The sequence below is a fragment of the Ovis aries genome, chromosome 2 (assembly GCF_016772045.2).
Source record: "Ovis aries strain OAR_USU_Benz2616 breed Rambouillet chromosome 2, ARS-UI_Ramb_v3.0, whole genome shotgun sequence".
Taxonomy (NCBI): Eukaryota; Metazoa; Chordata; class Mammalia; order Artiodactyla; family Bovidae; genus Ovis; species Ovis aries.
The window spans coordinates 60,643,158-60,656,549 of NC_056055.1; the positions used below are offsets into that span (position 1 = coordinate 60,643,158).

The window sequence follows — 13,392 nt, forward strand, 5'->3', positions numbered from 1 at the left end:
AGAAAATCACCCAGATGGCAAAACCCTCACTTCAATGGTTGATTTGCACATTTTAAGGAGCACGAGGGGGTTATTAAAAAGAGCAGAAAGAAAAAAAAATAGAAAAGACATTTCCTAAGAGCAAAGGGGAAAAAGGAGAAAGCAATACTAAAAAACTCCCAAACAAATAATTGAATGCCAAAGTTGTCTCCAGGCATTGTAAATGTTGGTCAGTAGCAAAGATACTGGAATTTGGATTTTAGTTCTCTAGTGGCAGATAACACATCTGTTGATGTGGTTTCATGCAAATACTTTCCTATTTTCATGCATAATCTCAGATTATTTGATAGATGCATCATATTTATTCCATTTATTATTAAACTATCTTGGAAGAGGTTTAAAATCAAAAGGTGTTATCTGAAACTTAGGATTATTCACAGGAGGAACATATCAAAACAACATCCAGTTAGTTTTCATAGGTATGTATTCCTTGAATTATGTTTATTTTAAAAAACAGATCTTCTACAAAAGGTATTTTATCTATATTAGATTATTATTATTATTATAAAGAAGCAGCAAGATAGAATCATCTTAGTTCAGTTAACATTGTTAAAAGTTAAGCTACCATAACATAAAAATGTTGATGAGTGGCTTCCAGGTTTGGGGCTGCCTTCACTGGTGAACGGATCTCACGGCAGGACTGTTTATAAATTGATCTCACTGTAAGGAGAGTGCAGAGAAAGGGGAAGAAAGTTCTCTGCATCCAGCTTATCTGTAACTCTGTTCTCAGAGAAACGCACAGAGGAGTCAGTCCTCCCTAGGCAACTTCCTTGCCTGAATACAATCTGTCCATGCCAGTTAATGGAAGCCAGCAGTTGCTTCTGGAAGGAATGTCCTTCCAGGGGCTAGGAATCCAGGCCCATAACACATGTAGGTAAGAGTGGATCAAGTCCGCCTTGAACGGAGACCCAAATCAGTCTAGATCTGATAGTATCTGGGTCTGTTCTCTAATTTAGATGGACCACACGTGGGTAGGTTCAAAGATATGTAAGGACGCTGCATGAAAGGCACTTGGCAGGGTTTGGGGAAAGACTGATCTGTAGGGTGCTGGCTTCTCCCAAGTTACCAGTGAGAACTGACTATCAAGTCTATTGATGGCGAGACCCCCAAACCCAACTGGTTGCTAGACTGAGCTGTCTGCTTTACCAGGTGAGAAAGAGGAAATCTGGACATTAATCCTGACAGCCCCATTGCAGAAGAGTACCTGCCAACCAGTTTATGAAATTCTAGTGATTAAAAAAAAAACAAACCCAACACCCTACTCTTCATACAAGTTAAATCACTCAACATGAGGCCATATGAGCAAGCCCAGGGAAGCGCAGGTGTTTTCAGATTTGTTTCGTACCTACATCTCACTCAGCATTAGGACCAAGCCCAGTGGTAAGGGAGCACACCCAGGGTTGCAGGCTTCTGTTTGCAGGCAACTTCTGTTGCCCAAGGAGAAACACTTGGCCGTGTGTTCCCTCTAAGTAAGGCCTGCAAAAGCTGGCTGACCTAATTTAAAATATGAGCTCTCATTGCATGAACATTTTCCAAGCCTTCCCTATTTTTTGTTCATTCAGTTCTTATTCCATAAAGTCAGCCCATCTTTATCCAGTCCTAGTGACCTGCATTCCCCAACCCTTGCCTGCCAGAGCACGACTCCTCTCCTGCTAGCCTCTGCCTTCATTGCTTTTATTTGTGGGATGCTAGGGAGGGGATGAGAATGCTGAGAGAAGGGAAGAAAATGTCAAAAATTCTTCTTATTATGATCATGTTTAGATGAAATATGGGGCTCACCATCAACAAAATTACAAAACAATTCCGCTGGGAGTCCAGACCATTCAGGGTAATTCATCTATGAAAAAGCGAACTTTAATTGTTACTCTTGGCAGTAATCTAAGAGAAGAGTGAAATATTATACTAAATATTGCCACGTGCAATAGTAAAACGCTCTTTGCCCCCTGCCAGAAGCAGTGGATAGCCCCCTTCAGACTCAGGTTTGGATCTGGTGAGATTCAGTCTAAAGCCTCCGCTTCCCCCTCTCCAAAACCAACAGAGGTTTTCAAAAGAGTTGCATTTTTTATTAGAACCATTTGCTCTTTTTAAGCTGCCAAGAAGGAATAAGTAAAACTAAGACTTTTATTTGGGTTAAAGTTGATTCCTCAGCTTCATGGAGGTCAATGTACTTAGTCTATGAACCTTCTACTAAGAAGTTCATTGCAGTGTTGAACCAACCAAGGTTATGTTTTCATCCCTTCCCCCACCTCATCTTGTTCCCCAAACTCAACCCCTTGACTGCCTGAATTTATAGTAGGGGTTGGAAGCATGTGGAAGCTAATCAAAAGGAAACATACATATGGCAAATTACATCCTGGATTTTCTCGAACAACTGAACTTTCAAATGTTTTTTTATGCTGCACGTAGAATTTACTATTTTGGGACTGTGTCTTGATTTGGGCTTCAGAAAATATGATCCCAACTGGTATTTACAATGCTTTCGATTAAAAGCTCATTGAACACTGCTGCATTAAATAGTTTACAAGCATGGAAAGGTATTTGATAATACTCAAAAGAAGAGGGCTAGTCTTAATCTTTTCTAAAAGTGAAGTCTTCAGTGAAGATGTTAGTCAAAGAACTCTTTTATATGGCACTGGTTAACTGGCATATTGAAAGGTTTTGGCAAAGCATGAGACTCCAATAAGCTCCTTGCAAATAATTTTTAAAATTACACGTTACATTTTCAGCATGAATATTTATATACATTGAGTATAATACACTATGGATATATGGATTTCATACATAAGATATTCTATGTAGTTAATATTACTTAGCTTCTAAAGTAAGTTGGGGAAGTTAGGGCCTGGAAAAATTAAAGGACTTGCCCAGGATTATTCAGCTTATTACCAATGATCTGAGGACCAGAACTGCAATTTTTTCCTTCTGTTATGGAATACTGTTTTTCATCTATAGGGATATATAATGATACAAATATTATTTGGGAATAAATGTAAGTCTGCAGATATGACAAAAAGTAATCTTTGTTATAACTTAAATTAATGGTTTAAAATTTAGGTTATCTGAAACCTGAGTAAAGATACTAAACTGTAGGACATCCACTTTATATAATGATTTTCTTTTGATTATAGCATATGTTACGGATGACAACAAACAAAATAGTTACTGTTAGTAAGATAGTTTGAGGGAACTATAATCCTTATCAGCCATGGGAAAAACAGTTAGCACTTATTATAGCCTGTGTACACTTGCATAAGACTGCATTATGATGCTTCAGAAGAATTATTAGTTTATGTAAAGTAATATCATAGAATTAGGCCTGTTTTCCTATTTGTGGAAGTTTGGGGGAAAACAAAAACAAAATATATAGAAAGCATAGCCTACCAACTAACAGTGCTACCCTCAAAGCAACAAAAGATACCAGCTGTTATTGACTGGAAGTAATCACTCCAGAAGGTAAGGAATTTTTAAATTCATTGTTACAAATATCACTCAGATAATCAAGGACAGCAAATAGTAAGCTAACGAGGAGCCTCATAGGTCGACAATACTTGGGAGATGGTTACCTTTAAAAAATCTGACCTATGATATGGGAAGCCAAGGAAATCTGCCATAAATATGTTGTTTTAATTTTTTTAAAAGAGGAATCTGCCTTTTTAATTTTTTTTACTAAGAGATCAACCTCTTCCTGTGTCAGTACAAAATGTAAAGTTTCTGTGGAGGGGTTCTGTTTCCTGCTCTCCATTTAAAATGGGGGAAAATAAAAATATTTTGCCTGTGACAGAAGATGAAAGAAGTTCTCACCCTTAAAACCAGCAGCATTGGTTTTCCAGTCATTAGCGTTCAAATGTCCTGCACGGGAAGTCCTGACAATAACATGCTGCACGTCTCTCCAGGTCAGAAACGGACTGGGGAAAGACAAGGTAAGAATCATTGTACCAAAAAAAAAAAAAAGATGGGGGAAGCAGAGAGTCACAAGCAAATTAAAAAAGCAAAAGCAAAAGGGCAAAGTACTAAAAACAAAGGGTCAGCGATTTGGGTTTGGGATAAACGAATGCCAAATGCCGCTCTTGTTTTCCACTTGGAGAGGTGACGTTAGTCTTAGGGAGGCAGAAAATGTAACCTTTAATTTGGGAAATAGTGTGATACTAGTATGTAAGGTTTTAAAAGGGTGAGGATTTTCAGTTTCCTCAAAAAGGCTCCCAATTCTGGCCCTGTCATCCTGTGTGCAGAATCTTGCATCATCATTAGAAAATTACACCAAGCTAAAGCCAGAACTGAAGGGTTCTTGAACATTGCTTGTTCACTTATTTAGCCAGGCAGTAGACTTGTAATTTAACAAAGAACTTAGCAATGTTAACCATTCTGGATGGATGTGTGGGATATGAAAAAAGTCTGAATTGAAACTGAGTCTCCATTTTCAGTGTTCTGAGGGAAAGAGGATGTGGTACAGAGCCCAACACTGGGCACCAAGGCACAGACAGCTATGGGAGTGATCTTAATTTGCAATAAACAGTTATTAAATTATTGAATATCTATTATGGCTGCTGGCATAGAAGATCACAGACACTACTGAATGGAAGATACTTTCATCAAAGAACTGCAAAACTAATAAACACACAGAAAACAAATCTGAGTACATATTCAGTCTTTCCTTCTCTTTCAAAGAACATGTTATTTCCTAGACAGCATTTGACTCAGTGCCTGCAAGAAATTCTAATCAGGATACATATTCAATTCAATGTTGAATGTGAGCTATGACTCTTTTCTTTTCCTAACTTGGAAATATGGCAACTTATCATGCAGCTTGTGTGGTTATTTTCTTTGCTTCCCATCTACCACCTTCATTTTAGGAAGGATATTTGCAAGGGATGGGTCAGAACATTTGGAGGAGGAGAGAGAATGACTCACTACCTCCCTTGAGGTATGACAGGGGCAGGTGGTAATCTCTGCACCCCCTCATATGGGCATGTATGTACTCTGGTATGTCTCCATGCAGACAGAGAGCCCGCTATCTTTACAGCTAACTTTCACTGATGAAACTGCACACTGCTTCACTTGATACTACATTTTCTTATCATACTCACCACATCCATGTTTTTGAGGGTGGCCTCCTAATGAGAGGGGGCCCAGCGACCTTTTTCTGGCTCCTTCATTTTCTATCTATGTGAAATTGACTTTTCAAAGAGTCAGTTTCCCCACTTAGAATGTGGATGCTAATATCTACTTTGTTGTACCAACTGAATCAAAGTATGGTTGCCCTTTGATCAATGTGGAGGTTAGGGGTACCAGTCCCTGAACAGTCAAAAGTCTGAATATAACTTATAGCTGGGTCTCCATACCCATGGTTCTGTATCCATATATCCAACCAACAGCAGGCTGTGTGGTACACAATTAGTGAAAAAAAAATCTGCATATAAACAGAACTGCGCAGTTCAAATCTATATTGTTCAAGAGTCAACTGTCATGCCAAGTATTTAACCTAGTTCCTGGTGCATAATAAGCCATTAGAAGTGGTAGACAGTACATCATTTTGCTAAAATTAATAGTCATAGTTCCTATTTAATGATCTGAAAATAAAGGAGATGGGGATAGAAAAGTACTACAGCGTTCTTATACCTTTTTGTTATGTTCTCAGATGAAAAATGAGAGAGAGAGATTACTGTCATTTCCAAGGTTTCCATAGGGAACAAGATAGGATCCTGACTATTTTGTAAGACTGCATTAACAAAAGAACTTACAGTAAGGAATTAAAACCCAGGCACATGAGTTTTAAAGATATGAGAACAATGAAAGCAGACTTGTTTTTGCTTTGTCGTGATACAATATTTGTTAGGAACCAACTTTAGAACCAGACAAGGTACAACAACTCTCAAGAAAGCGAGGGAGGTTGTGTGCCGGATCCCAGGAAGCAGAAGAATTCTGGTTCTAAAACAGTTAGCATATTTGGTTCTTACTAACTAATACTGAATCCACAAAAACACAACAACAACAACAAAAACCCTTGGTACATTCAAAGCGTTACAGTCAGGAAAATTAGAAGAATGAGTCCATGGATAATTCTGAACACTACTCTCAACATAAGATGTTTTAGTTCTGCCTGAAATGCAATGTTACTCTCCTTTCCCTTTTCCAGTCTAGTTATTTGGGTGAGGGGCGAAAAGAACAACAAAAAGTTCAGTGTGGAAAGACATTCTAGTCACTTATTTATGGGAAAGCAAAATCCACTTAAGTGAACATGTATGCTTTTATTTTTTTCATGAGCAAACAGTAAGATACCTAAAAGTACACTTGGATTTGATAAATATATCTAAATCAACCTTGTAATTTTAAAATAACATTTAACACACAGTTGAAACTTTCACATAAATGTTGCCCTTCTGGGGAAAAAAAAAAAGAAATCACACAAGTTTTCTTGTTACCTATCACCAGGGTAAAATTCCTTTAGAAATATCAAGCACACAGTTCTGACCATTGGGAAATCATTTCCCCAGTGACCCTTAGCATTAAAAATAGAATAATAATAACAGAACAGGAAACACTTATCTTCTACCTTAGGCACTTGTATTCAGGCACATTCAGGAAGTCTCCTGCATTCAACTCAGCCTGAAGAAATAAGAGTTACTTGCTCTCATGCTGAGTTGCAAAAACTAATTCTTCTTGGAGTGCTCATAATTAGAAGGGAGAAATTAGCTTCAGGAAATTGAAACTACACGTGGAAATAAGGAGGCATTCACATAATTTTACTGTGACATTTGATAATGCACAACTTCAGAAATGATTTAATTTCAAAATTTCCTCAATTTCACCAAAATAAAGTGAGAAAGATAATAGGGGAAACCAATGTGTTTTTGAAGCAGTGGTGTTCCTACCTGGGAGGGTAATTGATCAGCTCGGGAAATAGCCACAGGTTAAGTGACTAGTATCCTGAGAGAACTCTTATTTATGAGAAAGTCTGAGTCACATTTTATGACCTACTTGTTTCATGCTCACAGGAATGATGTAGGAGTGAAGAAGTCATCAAACATGGAATAAGCCACATACAGAGCTAAAGCAGAATACCACAGTACCTGACAGTAACAGAGGGCCCCCTGAAACTTACCCTATTCTGCCAATTACCCAGGACTCACACTCCACTGGCCTCTGACAACCAGCATGCCTCTCACAGCCAAAGCCTCGAAAGCTTTAGGGCAAATAACAATAACAAAAGCCCAAAGTCTAACCAACCTGGAGAAAAAGAGTGGTACCTCTCAACTCTGAGCCCAGTGACCACCAATCTCATAGTAGGCCACCAGGAAAAAAAAAAAAAAAGAAACACCACCAAGAGTTATGCCGCATACCCCTTGGGTTTCTTCTTAGAATCATTAACAATTACCCTTGGCCAACAATATACACATAAAGGTCACATGTATAAATGCCTGCAAAATGTGGTTAACTAGTGATGACCTTTCAAGACTACGTGATTTTCTGAGGAGTCCTGTATGTGTCATCTTTCCCTGTAAGGGATTTTTGCATCCTTTGATGACTTCAAAATAGTACCCAACATTTACTGAACACTTGGCCAGGGGCAGGTACTCAATGCTGTATGTGTACATGTACTGTGTAATCTTAAAAAAGCATATGATAGAGGTAAAGTTTTGATTCCCATTTCACAGATGACAAAAATGAGACTGAGTTCCACATAGTAACTCAAGGACATACATACAGGTAGGTTGCGGTAGAGCTACAGTTCCAACCAGCTGCACTCGGCTGCAGAGTGTGCAGTCAACTGCTATTTAACACCATCTACAGATAGATCCATGAAGCTGAAACCAAAGTACACACAGTGGGTTTTCAGGTGGTTCTCTAACAGCTGGGTAAGGAAGCCAAAGATGGCACATCCTGTCCATGGCCGCACAATTTTGTTTCCACTCTGTCAATCTCAACCCAGTTGGCTATGTTTTATTTGCCAATGAATTCAGGAGATTCTTGAGCCTGCATTGAGTTTTCAGGTTCCAAAGGCCTAACTTTGCCACACTTTATCAAAGGTAAACAGAAAGATACTGAGCTAGGAAAAGCCATATTCCTTTTCTAAAATAATATTTTATACTAGATGTCATAACATCCTATCATTCCTCAACATTTGTTATGAACAGGTTGCCTTGCCTGACACACTCACACTTTGATGTGGTTTAAAGCCTGGTTAGGTAACTCCTCTCCAGTTAGGGAGCCTCGGCTGAACCTCATCCCAAACACTTCCAGTGGCCAGCTGCAAAAACAGGATCGGGAACAACACTATCACTACCTGGTGTTTGTGCTGCATTTTTGTTCTGAGCTGTTCAAAGTATTTCGTGGGCCCAGCAACAGGTTTAGAAGAAGTAGGACAAATCCCGGGAGAGACATTCTGTCTAGTGCTCCTCATAGGACGTCTAAGTGCAACTGTTTCTGTGGCTAAGTCACTTCAGTCATGTCCGACTCTGTGCGATCCCATAGGTGGCAGCCCACCAGGCTCCCTCGTCCCTGGGATTCTCCAGGCAAGAACACTGGAGTGGGTCTAAGTGCAACTGATAGCATTTAAAAAAAAATCTCTCCCCAAGAGTTTTCCCAGATAATTCTGCAAACATGTGAATAAATCTGTACTTGGTGGTCCTTAAAAATAAGAACTAATTTTAAAACCCAAATGACTGATTCACCTGCATTTATTAAAAAGAAATAACAACTCACCACTCCCTCAAACCCCTAGATGGATCTATCATTAGAGGCAGTTTAAGGACAACTGATAAAAGGAACAACAAATGCACATCTTATTACAGAAAGAGACTAGATCAATAAGAGGAGCAACAGCAAATGCAAATAATGAAAACCGTTTCCTGAACAGGATGTGCATGTGTGTGCTAAGTTGCTTCAGTCGTATCTGACTCTTTGCGACCCCATGGACTGTAGCCCGCCAGGCTCCTCTGTCCATGGGATTCTCCAGGCAAGAATGCTGGCACGGGTTGCCATGCCCTCTTCCACATCTTTCCAATGCAGGGATTGAACCCGCATCTCTTATGTCTCCTGCATTGGCATGTAGGTTCTTTACTACTAGCACCACCTGGGAAGCCCCTAAACAGGACAGTCTTCTTTAAACACAAGAGTGAGTCCATCTAATGCAATGATGAGAGATCACATGGACCAGACCTATCAGGAAACAGCGTGAGCAATCACCATCATCAAATATCCGACTTACTAAACAGTCAACCCAAAATCTGAGACCAAAGCAGTCTCTTTTTATGTTTCCTAAGATTGTATAAAAGAAAAATGGGAATAAGTAGCCAAAAATGAATGTCATTGTACAGATGCTAAATAAGTCTGCAATTATGCAAAAGGATTTATTGTGAGTTAGAATAACCAAGATGTGGCAGAAGTGTTTAAAGCATGCAGAGACTGGGAAAAACATTACTTTGACTGCAGCCTATGTGTGCCAACAATGATTCAACAGAACTTTCAACAAAGGGCACCAATCTTCTTTTGTCAGGTAATGAAGACTCCAAGGGGATCAACAGGTGGTGAGTCCCACTGTGAGCAGGAATATATCACTAAAAGGCATGTACTTGTTTTGTGTTCTAAATTTATTCAAAAGTTCTAGGCCTAATGTTGGGTTGTAGTAACAGAAAACACAGTCAATAATACCTCCAGATTTAGAAATATGACTTGTATTGGTATCACTTGGACCTCTGCTTCTGATCCATCCACACCTGAACCAAAGCAGAAAAAAGAAAAAAAACTCGTGCGAGATCAACTAAGTAAAACTTTTGTTTTACTCTTTTGTGAAACTACTCACTGATTCCCTGAATTTAGTCTAAATCAAAGGTATGGAAACTCGGTGTCTAAACATATTTAAGGCAGCCCTAATTTACAAAGAAAAATTCTGTCATTTAGACTGAAGTGCTTTCTTTCCATTTTAGATCCTGGCTTATCTGTAGGATTTGTCATTACACCTAAAAGACATCGATTAAGTTTCCTGTAGCCTTGCAAAGCTGTTTCGTTTGTACGCTCAATAATCGTTTCCTTGAAGTGCTTTGTTATGTAAATGCTTATGGAATAAAATCTGATGAGAGGTCAGGCACAGGTACTCTAAGCTGAGATCACATGCACTGAAATCAATTCATAGTCATGGAACTTTCTTTCCATCTGCTCTGTGGTACCCTCAATTTTCTCCAAAAATATTACCCTGAGATCACAAATTCTGGCCATTCTAAAGGCCTCTCTCCTAAAAGGAACCATCTTACCCAGTTGGTGGGAATGTAAATTGGTACAGCCACTATGGAAAATAATAAGGAAACTCTTAAACAACTAAAAATAGAGTCCCCATATGATCTAGTAAGTGCACTCATGGACATATATCTGGAGAAAACTCAGATTCAAAAAGCTACATGTACCCCTACATTCATAGCAGCACTAGTCACAATAGCCAAAACATGGAAGCAACCTAAGTGTCCACTGATCAAAGAAAATGTATATATGTGTACACACACACACAAGGAAATATTACATGTCCATAAAAAAGAATGAAATAAATAATGCCATTTTGCAGTGACACTGATGAACCTAGAGATTATCATACAAGTGAAGTCAGACAGAGAAAGACAAATATCATATAATATCACTTATATACAAGGATCTAAAAAAAAATGATGCAAATGAACTTGCAAAACAGAAAAAGACCCACAGACACAGAAAACAAACTTATGCTTACCAAAGGGGAAAGGCGTGGGTGGGGAGGGGGCCATAAATTAGGAGTTTGGGATAAACATATACACACTATTATAACTGAATCACTTTGCTACACACCTGAAACTAATACAACATTGTTAATCAACTCTGCTTCAATCAAAAAAGGAAAAAGAAAAAAAAAGGCCTCTCTATGCAACCACAATCGGGAATCTAGATATGACTCTCATTTTTGTCATCAAACTTCGAAATTGTTTGAAGTGGACAGAATATATTGGTATTAAAACTTTCTCCCTAAGTTTATCCTGGTGAAGCTAAGAGAAACTCTAGTCTGGGACAGAAGCTGGAGAACACAGCTCACTCCTACCTCTCTGCTAATTTTGTAGGCTATCCAGCGCTGGACATAAATAAATAGATTTATTCTAAGCTAATTGATCCTGTCCCATTGGAAGACACTATGACTCCCATTATGTATTTCTCATTTAAATTTGTTCTCAAAATAATATGAACATAGCTTTCAATCACATGAGATTTATACCAATCTCAATATTGACACGTGTTTTGGACTCAGAAAGACTTGTAGTTAATGATGATCTACTGCTTAATAGGTCTGTCACCCTAGATCATTTACTAAAACCTTCTGGACTCAGTTTCCCACCTGAAATGCAGAAACAAATTCACCACCTCAAATTCTTGGTTGCAAGAATTTGAAGTAGTGAATATGAAGTGCCTGGCATATAACGGGCTCTCAAAAACTATAGTTGTTATGATTATTTGGGAGGAACAGCTTATCATCATAGAAAAATTTCGAAGGACCACTTTTTGAATTCATACTAACATTTGATGAACTTCCATTCAATTAAGCTGTTTTCCTCTATCCATGGGGTTGCAAAGAGTTGGACATGACTGAGCAACTAACACTTTCCTCTATGCTCCTAAATTTTAATATTATGTTTTTAGTTTCTATAATAGTTGAGCAAAATAGCATTTTCAACACCTTGACATATTTCTGTTTAGTGAAATAATAATGCTAAGATGTGACAAAAGTTCTGGTTTTAAAAACTGATGTTGGAGGCAGCAAGCTGACTGGTTGGGAAAGAACTGCTTGTACCCATTGTGTTTGTAAAGAATCCTATTTGCGGAAAGATCTCTTTTGATGGCTGGACACTGATGTGACATTGCAGAAAATGGTAAAAATGTTCTTTGATTTGATATCCTAGTGCTTTTTAAGTACCAGATGTTAGAATGAAGACTGGACATACTTATTCGCTTAACTGAACTGCCAGACTGAAGTGTTTTTGAAACTTTTCTACGCAGTTCAAGGATTTGCAGAGTTCTCACCTCAAAAGCCACCAGGTGAACCCATGGACAGGCAGCAAAAATATTTATTGCATCTCTGTTATTACTATTTTAAATCATAGAATTTTTCTCTCATTTTTTCCTGTTAAACACAAAATTAAAATAATCATTTTTATATGCTTTTTGACAAACTATGTTTTTAAATGGAGGCTTTCAACATTCAGCCTTAATTTTGAACTTAAAATTACTAAGCATTTTGGATTCTAGAATTTTAAGTAAATGTTATTCTATTTTAGACACTCTTGGTTTATTATGTCAACTCCTAACAATTTTTCTAATTATTAGACTTCAATAGGAACAGAAAATATTTTTCAAAAATTTCATGCTACACACACACACCAAGGAAAAGATCAACTAAGATGAACAGAAATCTATTAAAATAATTTTGGGGTATTTCAAATAACACCTTGGCAGATGTGATTGGATTGAAAAAAATGTTTTAACTTTCCCATACTTCACATTAAGAAAACAAAGTTGACTTGTCACCTAAGGGAAAGTAGATGAGCAAAAAGTAACAAATTCCTCAAACCTCAGCCCTGTCTTCCTATCTGTCTCCCGAATTAAAGAACCAAGATATTAATGGACTGAAAAATCAGGTAGGTAATTCCCTACTATACAAGTACTCTTTTTTAAATTTTAAGGCAGTCCATGTACTAACTCTGATATCTCTCCTGTCTTTATTATCAGTGTCTCAAATTCCCAGAAACTATGACAGAAAATAAAGGATAAATTTCAACTTTCTTTTTTATTGCTTCCACTCCTCTATATGGTGGGATGCCAAAATCTTTCCAGTGAGGAAAGACAGACCTCTGACTAATAAAACGTAAGTGGGAGTCTACTGAGCATTTCTGAGATAGTCTCTGCTTCCCTGCTGCAGGCAATGCCTGATCCTCCTTCTTTCTTTCCTTCCTCTTTTTACTTGAATGCAGACATGGTGGCTGGCACTGCAGCAGTCATTAAGGGAAGGTCAAGAGATAATACAGATTTGGCCTTGGTAGCCTTGAGCTTCTGAACCAACATCTTGACTTGAGGATATCCTGTTGTACTAGCCACACTTAGCTACTAAATAAAGTTCCTAAAATATATATCTCCAAAACTATGGAATATTAGACAGCATTTATTGAGTACTCACTATGTACCAGGAACATTGTGAAAAGTACTCAATATTTATTATTCATTTCTTTCTCACAGGTACCATTATGAGACAGGAACGATTTTTATTGCTGAAATAAAGGCATTCAAATAGAGAAAGTTTAACAGTCCTGTTCAGGGTCACATGGTTAGCAAGAGCTGCAATTGGCTACA

At 38.0% G+C, this 13,392-nt stretch overlaps 1 protein-coding gene across 6 annotated transcripts in view; it reads right to left on the bottom strand.

The window, feature by feature from the left end:
- The window catches only part of PCSK5 (proprotein convertase subtilisin/kexin type 5), a 507,422-nt gene that overhangs the window by 233,128 nt on the left and 260,902 nt on the right, over positions 1–13,392 (bottom strand). For all 6 annotated transcript variants that reach the window (XM_060409352.1, XM_042243336.2, XM_042243335.2 and 3 more), the window contains one exon: positions 3,841–3,944. In XM_060409352.1, coding sequence (XP_060265335.1) covers positions 3,841–3,944 — 104 coding nt within the window. The remainder of the gene's footprint in view (positions 1–3,840; positions 3,945–13,392) is intronic.